Genomic DNA, 26683 nt, shown 5'->3' on the forward strand with positions numbered 1-26683 from the left:
GGATTGACAAGACTATCCAGAGCCCAGACCCTGGGCAGAGAAATGAGAACAGAAACAGGACTGCCCTGAGTGTGGAGAGCATGGAAACCCTTCTGTGTTGGTCAGATGAACAGAGATCTTCATATCTCCTCCCTGCTATACATCTCCCCCTGGCCCCCGTTCCACACAGTGGAACTCACTGCTCAGAGTGGGCCTGTGGATGGCTCAGGGCAGACTGTCTCCCTTACCGGTGGTTCAGGGAATGCTTTAAAACTACTTGGAACAAAACTAATATGTTGCTTGCAGTTCTCTGTTATTGAATCTCTGCTCCTCTCCTCTAGGTCATGTCATCAAGAACAGGCTGCTCTTTGCTGGTGGGACTAAGACTATGCTGGCCTTTTAAAATTAAAAATAATTTTGAAATATTTCCAGTGTGCAAAAAAGACATGAGGAATCCTACAATGAACACCTCTGTGCGACCACTAAGCTCAAGAAATAAAACACTGGAATTACAGGCAGAGCCAGCCGCGCGTGCAAATAAATGCCTGTTTAAAGAGCCCCAACTCTAAGCCAGGGCTTTGCAACTGGCCCGTGTGCTTGGATCCATCAGTGGTCCAAGGTGGGCCGTGATTAAACACAGCTTCTGTGTCTGATAAGGCAGCGAAAATCACTAACAACTATTATCCCCATCGCTGTACTCTTCTGCATCCAAAATGGGTCAACACAGGCAGGTCTGTGTGTTGAGTGGAAATTGAGACTTCAGCTCACTGTGCCCCTCTTCTCATGCTAGTAATAACGACACGGCCAAGGTGGGAGGTGTTGGTCAGCCTCCACCTGTGACGCATCACGCGGGCCCATTACCTTCCCCTCTGCCCAGACCGCCCGCAGGGCCGCCCAGCTTCTTCAGGTCATGCTGGCTCTTCCCACTCTTGGCTCCGCCTTCACGCCACACAGTGTATCACTGGCCTTAGACCCTCCCTCAAAATTTGTAATCTATCAACAGCTACTATAATTCATGAGCATTCTGAAAGTATCAGAGACTTCCCACAACATTTACAGTATAACGAATTACCTGGAGAATGTTGCAATCTCTCACAGCCTGAGGGCCTGTTACAAAGAGAAAGTGACTCAAGGATAACAACATGATCCCTATTTTGCAGATGAGGAAACTGAGGCCCCGAGAAGTCTGACCCGCTGATGGCAGGAACTCAGGCAGCACTGCGGGGCGGTATCGAACTGGCCGAGGAGCTGGGACTCGAAGGCAGAGTCTTCCCTAGATCTCCCGCCACAGTCTGGTTCTGACTCTTCTGTCCCACCTGCCCATCCATTGTTTTGATCATTTTTTAGCCAGTTGGGGTCACACCACATTGTTCAGTGAAGGGAGCCAATTTATGTTTCCCGTGAGTTCCACATCAATATTAGCTGCAGCCTCAGACTACCTCAAGGGGACAATTGAGAAAATACTGACCGGGAGTTTTGCTCGCTGTATCCTACATCGACTACACAAGTCTAACGGAATGAACAGTGATAACATTCACTAGAAACATCCGTGGATGCTTTACATACATCATTTTCTTACAAAAATGAGATTCTGGACCTAATCTGAGCATGTGGCTCAGTGTCATTTGCAGCTGATCACTGAGCAAAGTAAACATGCAGGTGGGGCAGGAGCCACCTGCCTGGGACAGCAAAGTGGTCCGAGGCTGTCCCGCTCACCCTACAGCTCCACACTGCATCTTAGTCCCTGGCCTTTGGTATTGCCTGGTTGTACACTGGGGATTATTTCTTCTGTGTCTTATAAATAGCCAAACACATGCCTGGGTTAGCTGTTAATCCATGGGGCTGGCTCTGAGATTTCAGAATCACGTTTGTCTCAGCTGACAGCACACACCGCATAGCCGATCGGAGTTTAAAGGGACACGGGATGCGGAGCCCGAGTCCAGTTTTGAGTCTGCCTGGATTTGAGAACTGATCAAAGAACAGAACATGCTGAGAACGGTCCTCACAAAGCAATGCTGTTTGTGATCCCGTCTCGCTCACTTCCTCTCTGCCTGTGCCTGGAAGACCCCACTATTCTCTGCTACTTGTTTGTGGTGAAAGCGAACTTCTCCCATGTGGTCAGGAGGTTTCGGGGCCCAGAGAGAGGGGAGTGGAAGGGGACAGAAATCAAGAACAGGGTTCTGGAAGCAGGAGGGTGGGGTATAATTTCTAAGAAAGGACTAAGGTAGTTAAAAGAGCTATGCTGCAAAGCCATTGATGACTGACAAGCAGGCTTCCTCTTCAGTAAATAAATCTATTGCTCTTTTTTTTTTTTTTTTTAATGCATCCAGTTTGAAACAAAGCCTTAAAAAGACAGTCCTGCAGTTGCAAACTTAATGCAAATTATAAACGAATAGTGTGTTGCACACAGCCCGGGCCCAGCTGGCCCAGCTATGGGGAGTCCAAAGCCAGCCACAAACAAATGAAGCTTTACGCTTGGGCCAAATCACACACTAAGCTTCTAATGTAAGGACACGTTTATTTCACTTTCAAATTTTTGGTTTAGCTGGTTGAGCACAAGATCACAGTGCCTTGAGAAAAGCTCTTTCTCAGGGTCATTGATCCCAAGCAGGGTCGCTCCAGGAAGCAGGCGAGAAGGGGGGAGAGATTTGCTCAACTGGAGGTACTGGGAGATGGCGCTGTTTGGCCATTTTTTGGCCTCTAGCGCAGAGGCTTGAGTTCCTGCGCTCGTGTCCATTTTAGCTTATTCACTGACCCAGCCAAGGAGAGCCACAGGACGCGGCTGCAGGGCAAGGTCCCTGTACCACGGGGCTGCTGGGGTGAGTCTCTCCCCGCACACTTCCTCGCCACCGTGTTGGGTTCCATCTGCACCTGTACCATTGGCAGAGACTCCAGCCTTGGGCTTTTCCCAGAATCTAGAGAACAATAACCACCATTTATCAAACACCTACTGTGGGTCCAGCTTGGTGGTGCTAGGTGCTTTTAAAAATCTTGAATCCATATGTCTACCCTTTGAGACGGTTGTGTTATACTCACTTTAGAGATGAAGAAATTAAGGTGTAGGAGTGTAACTCGCCCAACATCACATGGTTAGTAAAATGGAGGAGTGGGAATTTGCCCACAAGTTCTTTAGTACCTCCTCCCTTCAAAAGGTGGAACCTAATTCTCTTCTCCTGAAGTGTGGCTACACTTGGTTGCTGGCTTCCAGAGAACGTTAATGCCTGTGATAACTGAGGTCAAGACAGCATAGGAACGGTGGCTTCCTCCTTGCTTTCTCTTAGGTCATTAGCAGAGTAGTTAAGAGAATAGAAAACTCTGCATTCAGTTACCTGCTCGCAATTTCAGTGCGATGAAGTTGAGTCATTCTTCAGTCACGCAAAATTATTGACATATACTGTTGTTTCTTTGGTAATCTCACTTAATTCCAAAAACAAAAAACAAACAAAAAACCCCCCAACATACTGTAACACCCTCCCCGCGCCCCCAGTAAAAAAACTCCCACAAATCTAAATCAGATATCGAGTATTTAAACATTGACAGGTTTATTCTTTTCTTAAAGCTTCAACAAATACATCTTCACACACACAGAAGTCGGTAAAAAGTAAGCCCTTACTGCTTTGTTAGAAATAAAACCCATACATAAAACTTGGTGGCCAAACTCCTAAAGCAAGAAAACATCACATTTCTATGACACACCCACTTTTTGATACATGTGTGTTTCGCAGTCAATACAACTCATTCACATCTGCCTGAACAAAGGGAAAACTAACTTTCAGACCACAAAGGGGGAAAAAAATACATGCCTCTTTTAAATATTAAAGACAAGTAGCTATGGAATTCTGAAAATTCTCAATAAATAGTTCATAGTATAAAAAATCTTAACTCCATATAGTTTACCTTCACTCAATAGCAGTACCAATTATCACTATAATAAAGCATTCAAAGAACAATGAAATAACTATGCATATTTACAGTAACAAAAGAAACATGTAATGTTTAGCTTGTCTAAATAATCCCAGAAGAGGGAACGTTCAGTATAAATTAATATTTGAAGATTCTAGCCCAGCTAGAATTAATCATTTAAAAAAAATCCATCATAAAGTATCATAAATATGAGTTTCAGGAAAGCAGGTAAAGAAAAGCTACTACTTGCTAAATATAGGCAGTATCAAGCAAAAAAAAAAAAAGTTACTCCTTTTGGGGAAAATTAATACTAGATTAATACTAAAAATAAAAAAAGATGGTAAGAAAGGCAGATATAAAATACAATTGATCCTTGAGAATAATTTAATTTCTTTAATATTAAGAATGTCCTATGTTTTTCCAGAGACTTAGGGGGAAAAGCCATGTAAATAAAATTCTAATTACATGCTAGTTGAGCAACTCTGTCAAAGGTTTGCCCCAGAAGGCCTTTTTCAAAGAGGTTAAAAACCTGTTTAATTGCCATCCAAATGGATGTTTCCAACCAAAATAAGAAATCATCTACTCCCAAAGCAAACCCTTTATAGACTTTGCATAAGAACACTTTTTGCTTCTTTCTTGAATAAAAAGGAATTTTTCATACTGGAAATTTTGGTGGTAAGGTTTGTGGGAGAGAAAGACAGGTATGCAGGTAACAACAACAACAACAACAACAACAACAACAACAACAACAACAAAACCTCATTAAGCCAGGCAGAATATGGCAAAGACCAACAGAAGAAAAATGCAAGCAGTTCCTGCAAACAGAATCGTTCCCTCCCTTGATGACAAATGGGAACTCTGGTCTGAGCTGGGATCCAGAGGCAGCCTGGGAGTCTGAACAAAATAGATGTTCCTATCATTTTTAGGGAATGATGAATTAGCTACTACTTATCAGGAGACTAACAGAGCAGCAATAAAATGGTTACAAAGACACTTTCAGAACCAGGCCTTTTGAAACTGGAAACAAAGTTTTAGCCAGAGACAAACATGCACTTACATGTACTAAAAGAGATGTTTTTTGAAAGGGGCACTAAGCATAGGTCTTTTATTTTAGAAATATCTATTCTGGCTGCTGATTCTTCTGCCTGAAAGACCACCTTGAACCGCTGATATGAGTAGACAGCAAAGAACTGTTTAAAATTGTGTAAAATAGTTAATTTGGTGGCTACAGAGTTGAGTCTATGACTGATTCATCCTAAAATGGTAACCTGGATTGCAACAAGATCAAGCACAGCTTCTCTTAGTAGGGTGGGAGAAAGTAGGAGAGAGAGAGAGACAGAGAAAGATGGAGGGAGGGGGAAAGAGAGAGACCCTCAAACCTGACCTGCTAAAGGCAAACTGACACATTGTTTCACAGCCTCCGTACCTGGCAGCTGGTGCCACAGTAGCACGCCACATCTTTGAACTGTGCTCCTTAGAAGGACATTCAGACCCTGCTTTCTACTTTGGGGTCTCATCAGCCTCTCCTTCCCCAGAGCTCCTGAAATTGCTTACCAGACATTGACCTGAAAAGAATGACTTCTAGTTTTGAAGAACCTTTAAACAAGAGATAGTAAGCCATGCAGTTGCCATAGTAAGACAATAACAGAAGCTCGAGATTTCGGTCCCTTTTAAAAATAGATATTCTTTCTCTTCTTGCTACCATAAAGACTACATGGAAGAAGACACAAATAAAAAGGGAAGAAAATGTTTTCAAATTATTAACAAAGTGGAGAAAACAACCAAATCAAAGGGAGAAACCATGCCCAAAACAAAATCCAGAAAATATGACAAACCTGTGTCTTTTAAATAAGGATGGTGTTCAAAACATAAGTTAAAATGATTTAGGAACTTCCTGATCATCCAAGTAGTGAGAGAGCAGCACACCCCCGTCTCCAAGGTCTTCAGGAGGAGGCTACACAAGCACCGGTCAGTGATGTCGCCTTGAAGGAACTTTGCTTCTGATAGGAAATTGCTCTGAGCTCTAAGGCTCGTAAACACTAAGATTCCAGGATCTGCTAAAAATACTACTATGACTATGGTTTGATTTAATCAACTGTGTAGCCCTTTGAAATAAATGAAGTCAACTCAAATAACAAAGACATCCTGCAGATTAGCTTACTATCACAATATGTTTTTAACCCACATTCAGATCGATAATATACACTATACATTTTTACTAATGCTATTTGTTACCACATTAAAAATCTATTTGATTTTAAACCTATCAACTCTCAATTTCTACTTCGAAATGTTAGTTGGTATTCACTATACAGAAGAATCAGGCAAAGACATTTTAAAAATTAAGTTGCTATAGAACGAAGTCTTTATTACTTAATAACAGCTACATCTACATTCTGCCCATCTTTGGGATCAATGCACCTTATCATAGATTTTTTCCTTCCTTAACAGATCCTTCAGTATGCTGGTGAGGTAGGGCAGGACAGGTATAATTATTCTCATTTTACAAATGAAAAAAAGGAGACACAGAGAGGCTGAGTGACTTGCTCAGGGTCACGAAGTCTGTGACCAGTCTGGAAATAGTGCCAAACTGCCTTCCCACTTCCTTTTCGCAAAATCATCAGCAATACTCACGGAACGTGTCACACATATAACGGTTATTCTTCAATTAAAGCCAAGGGTTCAGGGAAGAAGGAAGGAAGCGAGAGGGCTTTTCTTGGTAATCCCGTTTTTTGTTTGTTTTCTTTTGGGTTTTTTTTTTTTTTAGAGGAAAAAGGTGCTCTTCTTATGATGCTGATATTATTAAAAACTCAGTGCTGAGAAACAAAGCCGGAGCCCTAAGGGAGACGTGATCGACGGGCTTTGTTTCGGGACTCACAGCTTCCTGACACTTAGGTTCTCGTGAGAGGCTCACCGCACAAGGGTCAACTTTGTGTCTACCTTCAACACAGTGTCCCCAATCATAGTAGTGCTCTTCTGAACACGAAAGAACTAATTTAATAGACTGTTGTTTGATATAAAGATTCTTATTAATACTCCTAGAACATAGCGTTGTGCCCAAGCAATTCAGCTACAAAAAAAAGAATGGAAATTTCATCTAAGATGGTTTCTCGAATCTACTCTAGTGCAACTTGACAAATGATTCTAATATACCTTAGAGTCTAATGTCTAAATTCCCTCAAAGGTGCAAATATTTATGTATTACTCCAATCACATGAAACTCACCCAAACAAGATCTGATCTGAAAACACTTTCAATGTAAAGTGCAAGGTTTAATGAAAAACAGTATATTTGCATGCTCTAAGCATGGCTGGTATCTAATGCTGCCATGGAATACCTCTAATTTACAGTTTGCCATATGAGAGGCATATGCATGACTTTCATTTTCTCTGTATTAAAATATTTGTCTTTGAACAAAAAAAATTCCCGTGAGCTTCTTACCAGGGAAGAACATTATTAAGTTTGCAAAGTAGTCACAGTAAAAAAGAAGCCCAGTATGTTAGTGAGAAGTGCTAAATATGCTTGTCATTCTATACATAAGATGAATTCACTATGAAAAAAAAAATTCGCCATAATGGTTTGCTTAATTTGCCTATCTCCCAACATAAGCTTTGAAAAATTCCTCTAAATGCCATAACTTTATAAGGGACATATATAGTTTTACAATATTTTCTGCTACAGAAATTTCTTAGCTTATTACTCCCCTTGCTCCCCAACACTCCAAAACCAACAAAACAAAAACAACATTCAAACAAACAAAACCTAGCAGAAAGAGTTCATTAATCAAACTAAAAATTCCCATTAAAATACCAAGGATTACATAGCTAAAAAGAAACGAACAATACACTCACAGTGGCTACATAAAATCAACCAAGTAAATAAAATCTATTCCTTAATCTTTAAAAAATGAATACCTACTATCTATGGATGTTTTAAATACTCAAGGTTTAGCACTCTGAAGTCTTCACAGTAAATCAAAACCCTAACCATCTTCAAAGCCACATTAAAACAATCCTGGGACTCTGGGGCATTACTGTTACAGCCAAATTAGTTCTTTAGTTAAATCGATCTGGTGTTGCTAGTTTGAACTATTTGTGTCCATATCTTTCATTCAGAAAGAAACTAATGCAGATATCTCACACCCCTGGGTCGATTAATGTTGGATATTATTTTTTCTTCAAACCAAGGTATGTATTTAGACTATTAATACAACCTAATTTTAAGTAATTATAATGCAAATGATTTGACATTGTAACTTATAACTGAATGATTCCTAAATATGCTACCAGATTTAAAACAAAACCCCTTACTATAGTCTAACATTTGAAAAACTTAACATGGCATCAGTGCAGAAACTAATTTTTTAAAAAAATCTATATAATGATTATACAGTAAGTATAATAGTCGCAAAATAGTTATCTTTTTAGGTTTTATAATATACATAGGATCCAAAGAAGTCAATTTAAATTCTAATTAGAATTTTTAAACATGCAAGTTTTTTGCTAAATGTATTCATTAGAAGAACTTTTCTATTTTAGGTGAGTGGAGTTTGAGTATTCTAACATTAAAAAGCCAACACAAGCTCAAAAACAAAGACACTGAAATAAAAAAATATATATCTAGAATACTTGGACTATGCACTTTACTCAAATATCTAAAATACATACTAGAACTATTCAGTAAAATGATTATAAACAAATATTTATCTACCCAGCCCATTCTTGTTTTAAAACTCATATGCAACTTGATGAATGATACAAAATACTTATACTTGTTCTTACATCTGAGGTGTGCTTTATTCTAAATATTTAAGAACAATTTTTCAATAGCTAGTTACTATTAAAAAATACCTTCAAAACATTTACATTCGAAATGTATAAAAAGTACTGATTTTACTGTGCTGCAATATATACTCTTCCCATAAATATATTATGTAAAAACAACTTGCAGTTTAAAACAATTTTACTTACATTCGCTATAAAAGCATTTTGAAAAATTTGAAATCTAATTTTCTTCAATATAGTTCATCTTTGCCAGGAACGAAAAGCAAAGATTCATGTGGTACTTCAGTTGATGAATAAAAAGATACTTTCACTCTCATACTGACAAAACTTGCATTCTATGAGTATAAATAAGTTATCAAGGATAAAGATGTTTAACAATATACAGTAAAGGACTTAGTAAAATGGCAAAGTCATTACTAATATAATTTTTTGATATTTCAATGGTATTATGTTTGAGAAAAAGAAATCTGTTCCAAATGACTTCATGAATAAATAAAATAGCATTTCCGTTAAATGCACACAAATGGACCTATTTCTGAGAGAAAGTTAAAATGGGTAGGATGAGAAAAGATTTGAGGGCAGAATTCACCAAAGACAAATTCATGCAAAACGAGAGCTGGGCGGCCCCATGATGATGATGAGAGTGAATGCAGACGATCACTCCTCAGAGCAGACCAAAGGAATGGTGAACTGGATGTGAGCTTCATTAAAACACGCAGCACCTTCCTACCTACCCAAACGCTACCCCAAACGGGGTAAATCATGATCCCAATGAGGTGCCCTCTCTGTTAGGCTGGCATTTTGGTGTTATCTGCAAGAAACAGGTTTGTTTTGTTCCCCAGAACTTAATTTCTGTTTCTAAGAGAAGATTTTCCAACCGTAATATAAATTACACTTCAAACAGTTGCTGCCAAAGAATGAAGGACTGGGTGTTAGAAGTTCCTCAAAATAAGGATATAAGGATATCCTAGCTGGCAGGTGCATGAGAGAGAGAGAGAGAGAGAGGGGAAAGAGAGAGAGGGGGGGGGGAAGAGAGAGAGAGAGAGAGAGAGAGAGAGAGAGAGAGAGAGAGAGAGAGAGAGAGAGAGAGAGAGAGAGAGAGAGAGAAAGAGGCCAGGGAAGGGAAGGGGAAGGAAGGGGAGGGGAGGGGAGGGAGGGGATCAAGATTTTTTTTAACCCATTTCCCACCTGCAGCACTTGAGGCTGCAGCATTTACCCCGAGGTAAGTCGCGGAGAACAGTCCTAACCTCACTCTAAACTTTGCCAAGAAATACCTCGCTTTCATTATTTTCGTACCGCTCTAGTATTATAGTCTCTGGAAACAAATGACATCATTCTATTTATCGCATTCTGTTTTAAGTAGTGGTATTTCCATTTACAAAATGTAGTAATTCTCGATTGCTGTAAAGTATCAAATCCTAGAAAATATAGCATCGGTCTCCAACAGTTGTTAGCTGAAGATTCATTTGATGAATCCGATTTACGAACACATTTGTTACATTAGGATTAGAGACAAGTTCTGTTTAGAAATAACTCCAAGAACACTTTTCGCATTTTATTTTCACATTGAAAATCAGTCAGATTTGCTTCAGCCTCAGAGAGCGTGTTTATGTAAAATTAAATTAATGCTGGTAGTGACCTGCACTTTTTTTCCTAAATGAGAAATGGGTTAAAAAAAGATAACATTCACGTAAAATAAAATTCTCCATTTTAACTGTACAATTCAATAGTTTTTACTACTATTTAATTCCGGATCATTTTATCACCCCTAAACCTCATCACCTATACCTATTACGCAGTCACTCCCCAGAGGCCCCTCCGATCTTCCTCTGGAAAATACGAACCTACTTTCTGTCTCCGTGGATATGCCTATCCTGTACATTCCATATCAATGGAATTATACAACATGTGATATAGTATTTTTATGTCTGGCTTTGTCCACTTTCACGGGTAGTTTTTAAACCGCCCCAGAAGGGCTGTAATCCCAAGATTCTGGACCTGTCCTCTAAGTGTACCCTTGCTTCTACAGAGCCACTACATACGATGATGTTCTAGCTCTTTGACTGCCTTATGATCACATAAAAATGGACTGTGACCAGAAGTACAATGATCATCTCTGGAATATGTGAAGTTTCTGAAGTGGGAGAGAATAACAAATAACAGAGAAATAAAATTCTTGATTCAACTGTAATATCTGTGCCCAGGTTAGATTTTTCTCTTGGTAACAGTGACATTTAAGCTATTCTAGAAGACTGGGAACACCAAACCTTTTTTTTTTTTTTTTTGGTATCTTAAAGCATTTAATAAGTGCTTTGTAGCATGTGGAATGTTTTGTAAAAACTGAACTTAAAACGAGAAACCACAAGTAGGCTGATTCTTCATCAGATCTCATGTTGACATTCATAGAAAGTTTTGATTTCAGAGCTAATTTGTTCTCCATAGGTCAGTTCCTGGAGTTTTAATTCCAATTGTCATATACTTGTGCTCCAAAAAATGAGTTTTTCGGGTGTTTGTCTGTATGATACAGAAACTCATAGACAGGGAATTATCATAATATCTTAGCTTTCAAAAGGTGGGCCAAGTTTAGATGCATATGTGAATGGCGTGCAGAATTTTTTAAAAGGGTAAAAATATCTGTATAAAATAGAAAAGTGTCATAATCCAAAAGGTCATAGTCTCTGTCTACCTCTCACCTGTACATAAGTTTTTAGTTAGTTCATTACCACACAAAAATCCTTTAGTAGTTTTTCTATGAAACAAGAGGTTATAAGTCCCAAAGTGGCAGAGATCTGATCTCGTTTACTGCTATCTGTGTCTTAAAACAGTAGCTGGCATGACCAGCAGCTCAAAAATTGTCTAGTGTCGAAAGGAACAAATAAATAAACCTGGTGCTCTACCACATGGACCTGTGACAACCAAGTTATCGCGAGGAGAAGCCACTGAAGGGAAATAACAACAGTGATTAAAATGATTACCCCCAGATTTCTGCTTCTGGTGACAATAGACGAGTTTGTGATTGGAACTAACTCTCCCACTGAAAACAACTATGAAGCCAAAACACATACACCACATCTGTTTAGAGGTGCCGGGGAGCAAACCAATGCAGGCAGAACCCAAGGGGCGCCATTCCTGAAGGAAGCTGCCCACCTTCGTTCTGACGTCCCCGAGGGCACTGCAAACTCCAGCCTCAGAGAAGTACATTCCTAGCAGAAAACAGCCGTCCCATTTGGTTGAGACAAAGGGTGGAGTTTGGTCTGCCAAAGTAGCTAGGACTTGAGGAGCAAAATCCCAGAGAGAAGAAAACCTCAGGGAAGTGAGCCTAAAATGCTGCCGCACTACCTTCTTGAAGTGTTTGCCATTCCTAAACCATGTGCACAAGGTGAGACTTCCAGAAACCCAGCAAAGGGCAGCTGCTGGGAGGCTAAGGAACCGAGCAGAGATTTTAGTAGCTCTTGGTGCTGAGGAGATGGAGGTTGGAGGTCAAGGGCACGAAGGTGAAGTGACCTTGATAAACACCCTGGACTTTCAGTGAGAACTCAGAGAGGTTATGTGCCAGGAATAAGGGAAAGGCTGACACTGGCCCTAACAAAGTCTAAAATAGACGTTCAATAGGATTACAGAGGTCTGCTTGTATTCTATGACCCGCAGAGGAACACAGAACAACCTTAGGAGGAAGGTAACAAGCGGAGCCTCTACGATCTTTAATACACCGCGTAGGAAGTAGTCAGTCAAACTTATGAGGCCCCCTCAAACACAGAACCGAATGAATGAAAACCAAAAGAAAATGCATATGGACAACAGAAACAACCAAGAGAGAGAGTGATTCAGACTTTCGATTTATCAGATAAGAACTTTACAATTACTTTGATTAATACGTTCACAAACATTAGAGAGGAAAAGACTGAGGATTTTAGCTGAGACCTGGAATACATAAAAGAGCCCATGAATATTTTAAATTGAGAACACAATTCGTGAAATTAAAATTAAAATTCGTTAGATCCGGCAGAACAGAGGATGAATGAATTAGAAGGCAGGCCAGGGAAAATGACACAGATTGAAGTATAAGAGGAAATAAAGATAGAAAACGAACACAGAAAAGAATGTAAAATACATAGGGAACGTGGTGGAAAGGTCTGGAAGATCCCAGGGGAAGAGAAAGAATGGAAAAAACTATCTGAATGATGACCGGTTAAGAATCTCCAAAATTAAGGAAGAATATCAACCAATGGATTCACAAATTTACTCTCCGTAGGAAAGATAAAGAAACCATACATAGAGACATCATAGTCGAATTGTTAAAAACCAAAAGGCAAAGATAAAAAGTCTTAAAAATGACAGCAAAAAAAGACATTACCTGCTAAGGAACAGCAGTAAGACAGATGGCTGACTTTTCCACAGAAATTAAGGAGTGATATTTTGAAAGTCTACACCTAGAATTTCAGCAAACATGACCTTCAAAATTAAAGGCATATTAAATGGAACACTTTTTGAGTAAAAGGTCTGTAAGTGGTCTGTGAATTTAACTCAAAATAAGTGTTACGAAAGGAAATGAAAGCAGAAGAAGCTTTCAAAAAGCAAAAGCTAAGAATACTGACAGCAGGCCTGGCACTAAAATAAATATGAGCGTTCTCCAGGAAAAGGAAAATCATCCCAGATAGAAGGAAAGGCAGGTTAGAATGAAAATCATCATAAAGAATAAATGTGGGCAAACAAAACTGAATGGTGATTTTTAATAACAGACTGTAGTAGAAATTATAACCAAATAATGTGTTGTGAGATGTAAAATATATATAGAATACAGAGGTACAATATGTGACAATAACACAAAAGGAAGGGTGTAAATAGATTTAAGCTGAGAAGTTTCTTGCACTTTGGTCCTGTAAGAGCAAAGTTAGAGGGAGGTCTTACGTTGCCAGATGTAAAGACTTTGTTACAACTGCAGCTGCGATTCATGAACTTTACAATACATTGTGCAAGGTCAAGTGAATATGCATGTGAAAATAAATGCACGTTGGCTGCTAGCTCACACTACAAACATAAGTGCTAGATGGATCACAGGACTAATGTGAATGGCAAGACAATAAAACTTTCAGAAGAATTGAAGAACACTTTCATAATCTTGGGGAAAAGGCTTATCAAATAGGACACACAAATCATTAAGCATAAAATAAAAGGTTGATATGTTGGATTACATAAAAATTATGGCTTTTTGGTCATCAAAGGACACCTTTTGGGAAGTGAAAAAGCAAACTAAAGAGAAAATATTTATAAAATATTTTATAAAACGCTGATGAAGGCGTAGAGTGGCTGGCACTCTCGCGCACTGCTGGTGGGAGTTAAGCTGGTACAACCACCGCTGAAAACTATTTGGCACTATCTTCCACAGCTAAATGCACACCCATTCTCTGACTTCGTAGTTTCGTTCTTCTGTATAAACCCAAGGGAAATGAGTGCATGTGTCCACTAAAAAATATATTCAGGAATACTCATGGCAGCTTTAGGTAGAAAAACTAAAAACTATAAATGACTCAAATGGTCATCAATAGTAGAATGGATATTTTGTCAAATATTCGTCTGATAGGCTACTATGCAGTTATGAAAACAAGTGAACTATTGTTATTGCTACATGCGACCAGTTTGGTGAATTTCACAGATATAAGGCTGACCAAATAAAACCAGGCACAAAAGACTACTACCAGACCGCATACTCCATTTACAGAAAGGTCGAGAACAGGCACACTCATGTACGGTGACAGAGTCGGACGGCGTTTCGCACCCCATGTTCGCATCTCAGGGCTGGGCGGCTGCTCGCCTTCTCACCCAGCCTCGTCATGTCCCTATTCCCCCGCGACTCCTCCCTGTCCATCTCGATCAAGTCCTCTTTCTCTGAACTCATTTACGACCGATACACGTTAGTATGTGGATACGGGAAGAAGCGGCGGGATGTGTCGGCACAGGGTACGGTCACGTGTGGTCGCACAGTTAGCTGCAGATCAGAAACAGCCAGGCCAGACCAAGCACGGCTGCCCCAGTCCATGAACACAGCGCGGACTGCAAAGGCATTTGAACTGTGGCTCGACTATACTTTTAATTGTCCATGCAGAACAGAAGAAAAACGATGTGTTCTTTCTACTTAGACTTTTTCACCTTCCATTGACTTTCTGGTGAGACAAACTCTTCTCTATGTAAAGCTGTGGGAGAATTTACATAGTGACATAGGTTACTGCGGCTTAGATTATTTCCAAAAGTTTTCAATTCCATACCTCAGGATGCAGATACCGTTTTAGATAGAAGTTTACCAGCTGTACCTTAAAATGCCAGTCTTTAAAAAATTCCTTTTAGTATGTGTATGGTTTTCTCGTCTTCTTTTGAAAAATTCATGCCAGTAAAGTTTTTAGGGATATTTTTCAAAATTGTATTACTAAAGCATCAACTTTATATATGTAATGCAGCACCTCTGTATTTCCTTTTAGAGTCATCAAAAGAATGAGAATTATTATACATTTCATTTCCCTTTTACCAGTATTTATAACTTGAGCAAATAGGATGGCACTATCCCACCTAAAATAAACTTATAAATAATCAAATGTCTACCACAGCAACAGGTCTTTAGTGAAGAGAATTATCACATATCCTTTCCAACAAAATAGTGCACAGTTTACATGATGGACCTCTCATAAAGTTAAAAATAAAACTGCAGTTAAGAATGTCAAAGTTCTTTGACCTTACTCGATTCTAAAACAGAAAACAACAGAAACAATGACTTTCTAATCCACCTAACAAGCAGAAATGCCAGAAAATACATCTACAGTATTCTGTTCACACAACTGAATTTCCTTCTCTAAGTCATGATATCTTTTTGTTCTGTTTTCTTTTTCTTTTTTCTTTTTTAAATTACAGGAGGACTTTAAATCATAAATAACAAGATAAAAGAAACTGCTCACTGTGGGAAGGAACAAGAAGGAGACTGACTTTTTTGTGTGTGTGTGAAGAGGTAAATTTTATAAAACTGAACAATTTAAAAATGTTATGTAATGGAAGAGACTAATGCAAACAACATAACGCAAAGTGTCACCCCAGTTTCCTGTGCTGTGGAGAAAAGCTGCTGTATTAAATATTAACTCAACCTGCCTGAAGTTTTCAACTGCTTAGAACCTAAGCGGTGCTCTAACAAGAAAAATATAACAAAATAGCCTTCTATCTATCCTGGCAGAAAAATCACAGGAAAATTAAGCCTGATGAATAACTACCAAGAATCCTGTCTTTTAATCCAAGTCTCTTTCTAAATATAAACTATCAAGCTTCTTACCATGTGGTCACAAGTAATAATAGAAAGGAAATGGCTGGCAAGCAGCAGTACCTACTCTGCACTCCTATGAAGCAGCTGAGAAATATGTATTTGGGGGCCATTTAGTTTCTTACTCCTTTCAGTCTAATAGTAGCAGAATATAAAATATTGGCACAAATTCATGAACTAAAAGGTGGACAACAGCCCTGGGGAACAAAAGCTTTAATTACTTAATCACATAATGGAGCTGGGCACGCAAAGAAAAAGACTCAGAAGAAAAATATCTTGAAAGCCCAAAAGTAAGAAATGCCAAAGATGAGGACTGAAATGTGCCTAACCAAATGTTCTTAAGATGAAAATTGCCCCTTTGAAAATACATTTTTTTCCGCATATAGACAAAATTTAAATATCTTCCCTTAAGGAAAATATTCTAAGGAATGTCACAAATTGGAGTGAAGTTACTTAACAAGACAGAATAAAACCTTTATGTTGCTCTGGCAGCAATTTTCTTTGGGTAGATTGTACTTAAAATGTTTATTTGATGCATACTTGCTCTGTTATCTTAATGTTTACCTTTCCATTCTTTGAATTTTATAAACACTCACACTAAAATTCTGAATTGCATCAGAGCCTGCAGCATTCATTTTAGTGCCAAAGAAAAGTATCAGATGAAGATGGAAATGCATGTGGGGGAAATAAGTAAGAAATTGGGGTAACATTTGAGGGGCCAAGTCATATATTTTAAGATATTTCATTATGTTACAATAATTCATCTATGAGACAATTATTGTGATGTAGTGTTGGTGGCACGTCATAATTGAACTTTTTCAATTAGATCTTAAAGAGTAATAGAAGTCTGATAACATAAACACCCAAATCATATTCTTATTATTGGGACCACACCCAAAATAATCAAATGGTCTAAGGCACATACAGGCCAATAATTTAGAAATTTTCACCATTTTGAGGTACCATGATCTTAATAAATATGCCAATAGCTAGAGTTTGAAATGGGGCCAAGGTGAACAAGTAAACAGTAAATTGTATACTTCTGTAAAGTATTTGAGAACGTATTTAAAAAATAAAATGACATGCAAAAGGAAGTCTTATTTTTTTTTTTCAAAAAAAGTCACTGTTCTCCTAATAGGCTTTTTAAAAATAACTTACCTTACATTTAAAATGTAGCCATTTACATGGTCATTGAAGAAATCAGCAGTCGTATAAAAAATTAAAAGGCAGTTTTTCATGGGTAAATGAATCTGAAACTTCAAGACAAACAAGCATATTGAAATTAACTCAGGAGACTTGATTTTCTGTTCTAGTGGTTTAGCAATTCATTATTTTATGGAGGTTTGGAAGAATTAATGAATTGCAAAATAGCTAATTTAACTCACTAGGCCATAAGATCTGGCGCAATAATTAGAAGAAATTGGTTTTTAAAGATTTCTTTCCTCTATTACCTTCTTTTTCTTAATCTTGCCTCTCGATTAGCCAAATATGGTTATAAAATATTTGAGTCATGATTTATGACGGCATGAAAACCACATACAATAAAATCAGTAAGGGAAGAAAGACAGGGCTGATTTGGTTCTCTCCCCAAAATTGGTATAGAGAATTCATACATATGTTTTTGTTAGACCTACTTCTATTTTACTCCTAATACCAAGAGTCTTTTCATTTAATGTTTTCATATGAAGTCCTTTTTAGTTTTATTTATGTGACTACATGAAAGCTTGGTGAATTTTAAGGTGTGTTTCACTATACACTAACAGCCTGCACACAAATTAACCGAGGCAAACGTAACATTAAATGCTATCTTTTCTGGTTTAAGTGGGGTGAAGATGAAGATGCTTGACAAGACGGCACTGCTCTGAGTGTCTTTTGAGCTCTTCTTAATAGCCCATTCTAGATTATTCAGGGAGGCTAAATTGATAGATTAGATTTTCCTTTCTCTTCATCTGCCTGACATTTTACCCATTTCATTTTCTGTCAAGTCCTCCGGAAGAGAAGGCAAAGAAAATATATTAAAATGAAACACCCATCAATTTTCAATATTCACAATGAGTCAATTACATCATAAACCATTAGGGAGTACTGACTGTTTTTCTGGATCATTTTCCATTAGCAATGAAGTCCTTTCAGTCTATACTTTACAACTAGGATGCACATTTTTAAAAATGACTTGAAGAGCTAAGTCACACATTTCCAAATATATTTAACAGAACCATAGATACAAATGGACATTTTCTTAATTATTAGAACTCTGTGCCCGATGGAATCTCATTCCGTGCATCAGCTATAGTCTGGTAACACTGCATGTAAGCCTGCCCACCACCACGAGGAATGACCGCAAGCCAGAGCACGACCGACTTAATGAGAATCATACAGCCAGTGGGGCCACTGAAAAGTATAAAAAAGTTATTTCCAACAACCACTGTGGACAAAAATGTGAACGGGATAATACAGTATTTTGAAAATATTTTAATATTTGCCATTTTTGTTGCCTGTGCTATTAATATGTACATTGATTTAGTAATAAATATACTACTATTACATAGAGTGCAATATTTTTAGTATTCATAACTGGTTGAAATTAATGCTGCTATTATCTCGAGAAAGGAATAAATAAATATCATGCCCAAATTCCAAACTAATGTGCCAGAGGTTGTCATTAACAAGAACTATAAAACAGACATGTTGGGCATTACCTTTTTAAGCATGATTCCTGTAAACATAGCAAAGATCATTTTTCTCAGTCCTGACATTTCATGTGATGGCTTTAAAAGAAAGCATAACATACAAACCTATCACTTCTTTTTTTTGCATAGGGAATGAATTAATCATATTTTAAAATGCAGCAGTCTTTCAGTGAAATGTCTTCATCGCATAGCACTTGTTTTCTGCATGAATTCAGAACTTTTGAGCAATAAAAGTGCTCTGCATAAGTTTATAAAATATGCCTTCTGGATTTAAAATTTAACAGAAAAACTTCAAAACGAGTCATAGTCATGATTCTAAGCTATTATGTACATAATACCTGACTACAGGAGGAAAGGCCTCTCTGTAGCACACACAGTGTACGAAGATGAAGCACAGTGTTTAATAGAATTTCCCTTTCAGTTTTCCTCACATTGGTGCCTAAGTGGTTAAGATGACGTTACACCACACGGCCCATCCTACTTGCTGCAAATAAAGTAGAATGGGGGGGATGTGAGGACAAATTTAAAGTAGATAATGGACAAAAAATGGCAAAAATACAGTACATATATGCTTTAAACAGTGCACTTTATAAAATAGTTTGCTTTATTCATATTCTTTTATAAAGTGCAATATTACTTAAAACAGAGACATGTACCTTGATGTTTTTGCAATAACCATTAAAACAAATTGCCAGGAAAGAGCAGTGCAAAATTAAAAACATATGTAGCTTAGCATGCATCTCAGAGGGATCCCAAACAGAGAGCCTGGGACCATAAATTCTTATGTCTTTTCTTTTACTTTTAAGAAAAAGATTAATAATAGCAGGTTATCATCACATGAAACCATAAAATAAAAACAATAAGTTAAAATCCTCTCTCAAGAAGTATATGCCACACATAAAATTCATTACATACTCTTTTTGAAAACAGACATTTCCCTCTGATAAATCACTGTTCGAAGGGTGCAAATCTCTTTAAAACCCACATTATCCACGAGGCGGAGCAAAAGATGTCGTCATCACAGCAGGAGCGACGTGTCGTCGGCAACACCTGCGACTTACTTTGTAAGCGGTTCAGATCCATCCAGGCCCTAATCGCACGGGCGGGCCCGCTGGCTTCACGCTAGGGCGCCGAACAGGGTAACGTGTGTTTTGTTCACAGTAACATTCTTTGTCCAGTGCTTTTGGACAAGGATAACCAACTGGGTTTTCCTGAAAAACTTCCCTAGGAGGCAGATTCCAATGAGACCCACGGGAAACCTTTTTTTAAAAAAGCACAAACATGGCCTCGGGCACACGCGGAGGGGGCGGAGGGTGCAGCGGATCGCCAGGTGCGGCCGCGCAGCTCAGTCCGAGAACTGGAAGAGCGGCTCCGGGGTGCTGCCGTCGGCGGGGTGGCTCGGCTGCAGCGTCTTCGTCGGGGTCGTTTTGCCGTGGGAGTGGGAGGAGGAGGAGTGGGAACTCTCACTGGAGCTGCTGCGCGTCTCCGTGCTGGTGCTGGTCTTCTTCATTTTCCTTCTCTTGGCCAGAGGGGCCTTATCGACGTTCTGAAGGCAAAACCCCTCTCTCTTGTATTTGTTAAAGGCCTGGGGGAGAGACAAGGGGACCTGGTGAAGGCAGAAGTGTTCATGTTCTCTCGGTAGCTATGACTCAGGGCAGAAGACAGCTCTCGGTCGGCAACCACAGCTCCAAGTTGTTTTGGGAACAAAGCCCTAAACATCACTTTTATATCCAAACCTCTCGGCAGGGTACAGAAGTTCACGGGGAAAGATTTCGGAGGGCTCTGTTTAATCGAACCGGCCAGGCTGTCCAGGAGGCACGATTCTGACACATCTTCTAAAGAAGTTAATGCTACGCCTCAAAGAAACACTGACTGGGCACTGCTAGAGACCGTCGGCGGGCCAACCCCCGCTTTGTCCCCGCTGTCGCTTTTACTAGTTCTGTGTCTGAGATTTAAAATTCTGACCACAAAGTCCCACCACAGAGCAGACTTATCCATTATGGGTCCCTGTTCTCCATATCCGAGCCAATGGAATTCGGGTGTTTCTTGGCCACTGAATATAAACTCAGAAGATTCGCCCTGCAAACCCCAGGCTGGCCCTCTCCTCACGGCAGCCTGTCTTGACTTAGACTCAGGCTCAGGCATCACTGCGGTTGCCCCTGACAACCTCGTATCACGTGTCATTGAGAAGATCTGGATGTCTGCTACAAATTCTTGCAGTTAATCTCTTCACACCTCACCACATCCTAGTTCATTAATTTTTTAATCCATTTCTGCGGCTGAAGAGGAAACATTATCACTTCTTTCTTAAGATAATCCCTTCGGAGGAAATTTTACTTCTCCCTAACTCATCTAGCTCCTCAATTATCTTACTGTATTTGTATCTGCTCAGCACAAATGTGCAGAATCTACAGTTACTGCTATGTAGTCTCAGCCTTACAAATATACAATCTATAATTAATGCCAAGTAATGCACTTCTGATCCCTCACAATCTCTAGAAAATATTAGGCACAAAATGGCTGTTGAATGAACAGACGTTTACATATGCTTTAGTTCCTAATGTTATTTACAGTTTTTAAAAAAATGATTTAGCTTGAGAGCAAAATTCTTAAGTTATGCACATTGTTTTCATTACCTACAGAAAATCTTCAACTGTTCAAATATCAGACTCCTGCCTCATCGCACGAGCTCATTCTAAATGTCACATGAGTATATTGTGGGCTAACAGTGACTCTGGTCCCCCATGCACGTTCTGCTTATAAATGTGTTTATAAAAACATACCCAAAATGAAAAGAACACGTTATTTTACATGCATCGCTAAGAGCATCTCTGAGTCACAGAGTGAGAACATTGTTCCCTCTCCAGCGGCCCTGCGCCTGCAGAGCCACGGCCTTACGTGGAAGGTCGCCTTCACGCAGGTGTGCACGGCAGCTCCAGAAGAGCCCAGAATGTCGGGCGTCATCAGCGGGTTGGAGGACAGCTGGCTGCCATCTTGAAGCCATTCGTTGTATCTCAAGCCAGACATTTTAAGCCTTTTATTTGGATCAACAGTGAGAAGTCCTGTGGGAATGAATATTTTTATTTTATGAATTGTTGTTTCAAACGTAGTTTAAAATCAATTGCAGGCATAATTTCTCAATTATGTTCACAAGACATGATTTCTATATGGTTTCTGTAAGTAAGGCTTCAACCTTCTACAAAGTCACATCACCTTTTCGTGTGTGTTTAAATCCCCTAGTGACCACTGGGTGCGAACGATAAAGGCCACTACAGCCTTCTCGGAGGCTGCAGCCTGATTCCTCAGTCAGTTGGAACAATGACTCCCACTGGTGACTGGGTAAAGTGCAAATGAAGACGGAGTACCTAGACTCACCTCGTCCACGTACACACCCCTCCTACGAGCCAGGGAGTGCAGCGAGGCACTACGGAAATGGAGGCGGACACTCGAAGAGGAGCCACGAGGGGGTGCACAGACAGCACCCCAGCTTTACACCACGGGGGACACGGGCGACAACAAAATCCCCGCGCACAGCGTGCTGGCGCGCCCAGGGGATGGCTCAGCCTAGGGAGTGCGGGCGCCCTGGGAGGCTTCCAGAAGCGGGGTTCTGGGGGATGAGCAGAAGCGGGCTCGATGCCCGGGCACTAAGGAGAGCACGTGTCAGGCACACAGGCACCCGCAGGCGCTGCACACCTGAGCGACTCAAGCGTTCTGCAATGGCCGCACGCGGGTGACGCCAAGCAGAAGCAGGCAGGGCCAGGTCACGGAGGGCGGAGTTCTGAACGCCCCCTACGGAGCGGGACGAAGCTGAGCGACTCTCCGAAGGATGTTAGCACAGAGGCACGACCAGGTTTGGACAGTGGGCAGGGTGCTCGGCTGATGGATTACAGACAGGTAACGTCAGAGGAAGTGAGACAGGCTGAAAGGATGTTGTAAGATTTTAAAAGAGTAATGATGACAAAACCTAAGGCAGTGGCCATGCGAATGGGCTCGGGGACGGCTTGGGAGGGAGGCTGAATGTGCAGGACCGAGTGGCTGGCTACAGAAAGCAAGGAAGGCAGGGAGCTAGGACAGCGCCTGGCTTCCTGTCTGGTGACCCGGCTTCTTGGCAGTGCTAAGGAGGGAGGTGGGAGCAGGCACGTATTTGCGGGGAAGGAGGGTAACAAATTATAGGGTGTAAAACTGGGATGCTGGTGGATCTAAGCGCTAATTCACGTGGCGACAAGATTTCTGAGCGGAATGTTCCAATAAGAAAAGGAGGCTCAACAGAGTCGCCAGGAAACCTTGTACAACCCAGGTGGGTTCCTTAAGTAACAAATATATGTGTGATGGGCATGATTCTATTGCGATCACTACACATCACATAAATTACCAAATTTCCTTGCATTCTTACCTTGGATCAAATCTTTAGCCTCTTGGGATACATTCTTCCAGGCTTCTCCCTCAAAGGAGAAATCTCCCTTTTTAATTTTCTTCATGATTTCCACCGCGCTGGTACACGTCAGACTTCTGTCATGGGACTGGAATGGAACCTGCCCTGACAACATTGTGTACTGCCCAGAAGGGAAAAGAAACAAACAGGATGTTTCGATGCCATGCTTTGGCGGCATAATTTACCAAATAGGACAATTAGCATTACTGGGTCTGAAAGAAGACGTGGCTTCTATCACTGGAACGGCCATCACGCTTCAAAGACTGGTAAATAAAGAGGAGCTCTGACTTTGGGAGGTGAACACACAATGCACTGTACGCAAATGACGTATTACTGAATAGTACACTTGAAACCTATATAGCTCTATTAACCAATGTCACCCCAATACATTTAATTAAAATAAAAAAGAGGAATGGCTTATTATGACATAAGATTTTAAACGTTTATAACTATATTCGGAGCAAGAAGAATAAAAAAGGGAGGGGCTTAACCTTCAGAATTTGTATCCAATCCCAAACATCCTTTCCCTAGGACATTAACTATGGTTGTGGGCTTTTTTAAAATTGTACTTAGGACTTCTTTCTTTTGTTTGTAACCAACGGCTGATGTACTGGTGCTGGGGCCCCATATGCAGATTCTGCAGGCGCATGGCCCACTTACAGAACTCATGTTTCTGTCCCTGCAGACTTGGGGTCTCCTCAGTCAGAGGCTCTGGTTCCATGACCTCCAGTGACCAGCTGCACCTGATTACAGGTGGCGCCCAGCAGTGTGCCCTCCGCTCTCCCTCTCTCCTCGCTGTTTCTCTGGGACTTTGTTCCTTAGGGACCTGATAAAACATTCACTTTAGCTTCCTGTTCTGCTTTCTGAGAAACCCAGATTAGAATATTTTTCTGTTGTCGATGACTATTTGACTTATTTCCAGCATGGAACATTTTGAAACATGCTGCTATATCCCTTCGTGTCTATGTCATTTGGCACGTAACGATACGCATTTCTGTGGGGCATATTTCTGAGGATGGAACCGCTGTGTCGTTTGGTCCGTATGTGATTAGTAGCTATGCCAGAGTTTCCCCAAACCTGCTCTGCGTCTTAATCCTACCCCACTTCCTAACACATACATACGTGGCTACATATAAGACACCTCTACAAGTACGGTTTTCTTGCTTTCTGATGTGTAATAATGCAACAGGCTTTTGGGTGGAAAAACGAATTCTCTACCATTGGAGGTATTTAAAGAAAGCTGGTGACCAGGGACTTTATAGAAAAGATTCCTTCTCTGGAAGACATAGAATTAAACAAACTTTAGGCTCCTCTCAACTCCAAGATCTTACAAATTTAGCTGACTATCCAAGAATCGACTTCTGTTAAGAATAATTCTGTGTTTACAAATTGATTGCAAATGGTTTGTCAAAAAAGTATCTATATCCATAAAGATGTATATGACACTCCATGATTATATATATCTCTCTGTGTCCATATATATGTATTATATCTATATATGTATGTGTATATGTATGTATGTATGTATATATGTATATAATACATACGCCCCACATATACACACACATGTGTATATGTATGTATGTATATATGTGTATATGTATGTATGTATGTATACATGTATATAATACATATGCCCCACATATACACACATGTGTATATGTATGTATGTATATATGTGTACATACACATACATATATAGATATAATACATATATATGGACACAGAGAGATATATACATACACATACATATGTATATATAATACATATATATGGACACAGAGAGAGAATTAGAAAGAAAAAGCAAATGTGGTAAAATGTTGGATGTTTATTCACAGTTATTATTCTCTCAAGTTTTCTCTAGGTCTAAAATTTTCAAAATAAAATTTTAAGAAAAAAGTGAAAAATCAGGTCTCCTGAATAACAAACGCTTGGAAGAAATACGTTTTAAGTGAAATTATATATCGCCCTGTAGGTATGTTACATATAATCACAGAGTGTCATATAATCCTACTACATGTTCTAAACACTGTGTGCTACGGACTGAATGTCTGTGTGCTTCCAAAATTTACACACTGAAAACCCAGCCCTTGTGCGATTGTACGTGGAGACAGGGTCCTCATGGAGGTAATTTAAGTTAAACGAGGTCGTTAGGGTGGGGCTCTGATTTAATGGGATTAGTGTCCTTACAAAAAAGAGACACCAGAAAGCTTGCTCACGCTCTCAGCACATGCACTGAGGAAAGGCCATACGAAGACATGACAAGCTGGTGGCTGCCTGTAATCCAAGGGGAAAGCCCTCAGCAGACTGCCACCGACCATGCGGGACCTTGCTACCGGGCTTCCCAGCCTCCGGAACTGTGAGAAAATGTTTTCTGTTGTTGAGACCACCAGCCTGTAGTATTTTGTCATGGCAGCCTGAACAGACTAAGACAGGGTATAAGCTCAAATTTAATTAAAGTCCTGTGTGCTTCTGACGGAGACTACACACCCATGAGGTAGACTGGGCTGTAATCAAAGCCCTATGATATTATGTGATACATCTTCCTGAAGTATTTATTTTATTCTGTAGGGTTGACATAAATTATTTTCATATTAAAATATCCACATTCATGTTTACTGAATACAACATGCAAAGGGGCCATAGATTTCTAAGGCAAATCAGGAGACTCCACGTAAATTGTGTGTTTGCTATGGGATAATTCAGGCTTTGTATCTAGATCCTCTGGAGATATTCATTTGAGTATGTGGAAACGTTTGCAAAGCACTCTTTCTGAGAGTTTAATGCAGGTGTTAAATTTATCTTTCATCTGTATTTCATTATGTATCTCTAAAAAGCAAGGGCTTTTAAAAACCACAACCATAAGGCCATTAACACACCTAAAAAAAATTAGCGGTAACTCCTTTGTATCATTCAATACCCAATAAATATTCAAATTTCCCCATTTGTGTTATATACCTTGTATACTATAATTATATCTGTGTGACTTAGATTGAGTTTGAATTTAATAGAATTGAAATTAGAATTTCTTTGAATCAGAGTTCAAGTGAGATGCAAACATTGTTTCTTAAGTGTTTTTTAATCTACAGATTCCCACACTATTTTTTCTTACAATTTATTTGCTGAAGAAACTGCCCCCTAGGTCTTCGTACAGTCTGAATATTGATTCCTGTGGAATCATTTAACCTGTTCCTTTTCCTGTTTCTCTTAAAAACCTGACAGATTTAGAGAAAAGCACAGCTACCCGTCCATGCCATTACACGAAGTCATTTCCACAGATACGGCATTCAGAAACCCTAAAACACCATCTGCATGTCTAAGAAGACTCGTTTAAAATCTTAAAAAGCAAGATGGTCATAATTGGCCAATATTTAAAGTAAGGGCTCTATTACAAAAGGCTCTTCTTCACCTAGACATTTTTTAGGAAGAGTGCTACTAATGAAAATGTAATCAGTTTAAGTTCTTAAAACCCACAAATCTATACAAGTTAGTTGTTTATTTTTATTTTAAAAATCTTATTCATAAATATGTAATTTTAGTTTAAAAATTATAAAAGATGACTTAAAATTACTGAAATAACAACTATATAAAGCTTAAA

General features: G+C 39.5%; 1 protein-coding gene across 6 annotated transcripts in view; it reads right to left on the reverse strand.

Annotated features, from left to right (window-relative positions):
* Window positions 1–18415: 18415 nt before the first annotated feature.
* Window positions 18416–26683, reverse strand: part of RPS6KA5 (ribosomal protein S6 kinase A5) — a 137560-nt gene continuing 129292 nt past the window's right edge. For all 6 annotated transcript variants that reach the window (XM_016154289.2, XM_016154282.2, XM_036238432.1 and 3 more), the window contains 3 exons: window positions 23047–23206; window positions 21552–21715; window positions 18416–20238 (listed from right to left, as the gene is read on the reverse strand). In XM_016154289.2, the coding sequence (XP_016009775.2) occupies window positions 19999–20238; window positions 21552–21715; window positions 23047–23206 (564 nt within the window). In that variant the 3' untranslated portion in view covers window positions 18416–19998. The remainder of the gene's footprint in view (window positions 20239–21551; window positions 21716–23046; window positions 23207–26683) is intronic.

The sequence above is a fragment of the Rousettus aegyptiacus genome, unplaced genomic scaffold (genome assembly GCF_014176215.1).
Source record: "Rousettus aegyptiacus isolate mRouAeg1 unplaced genomic scaffold, mRouAeg1.p scaffold_m13_p_3, whole genome shotgun sequence".
In the NCBI taxonomy this organism is placed as follows: Eukaryota; Metazoa; Chordata; class Mammalia; order Chiroptera; family Pteropodidae; genus Rousettus; species Rousettus aegyptiacus.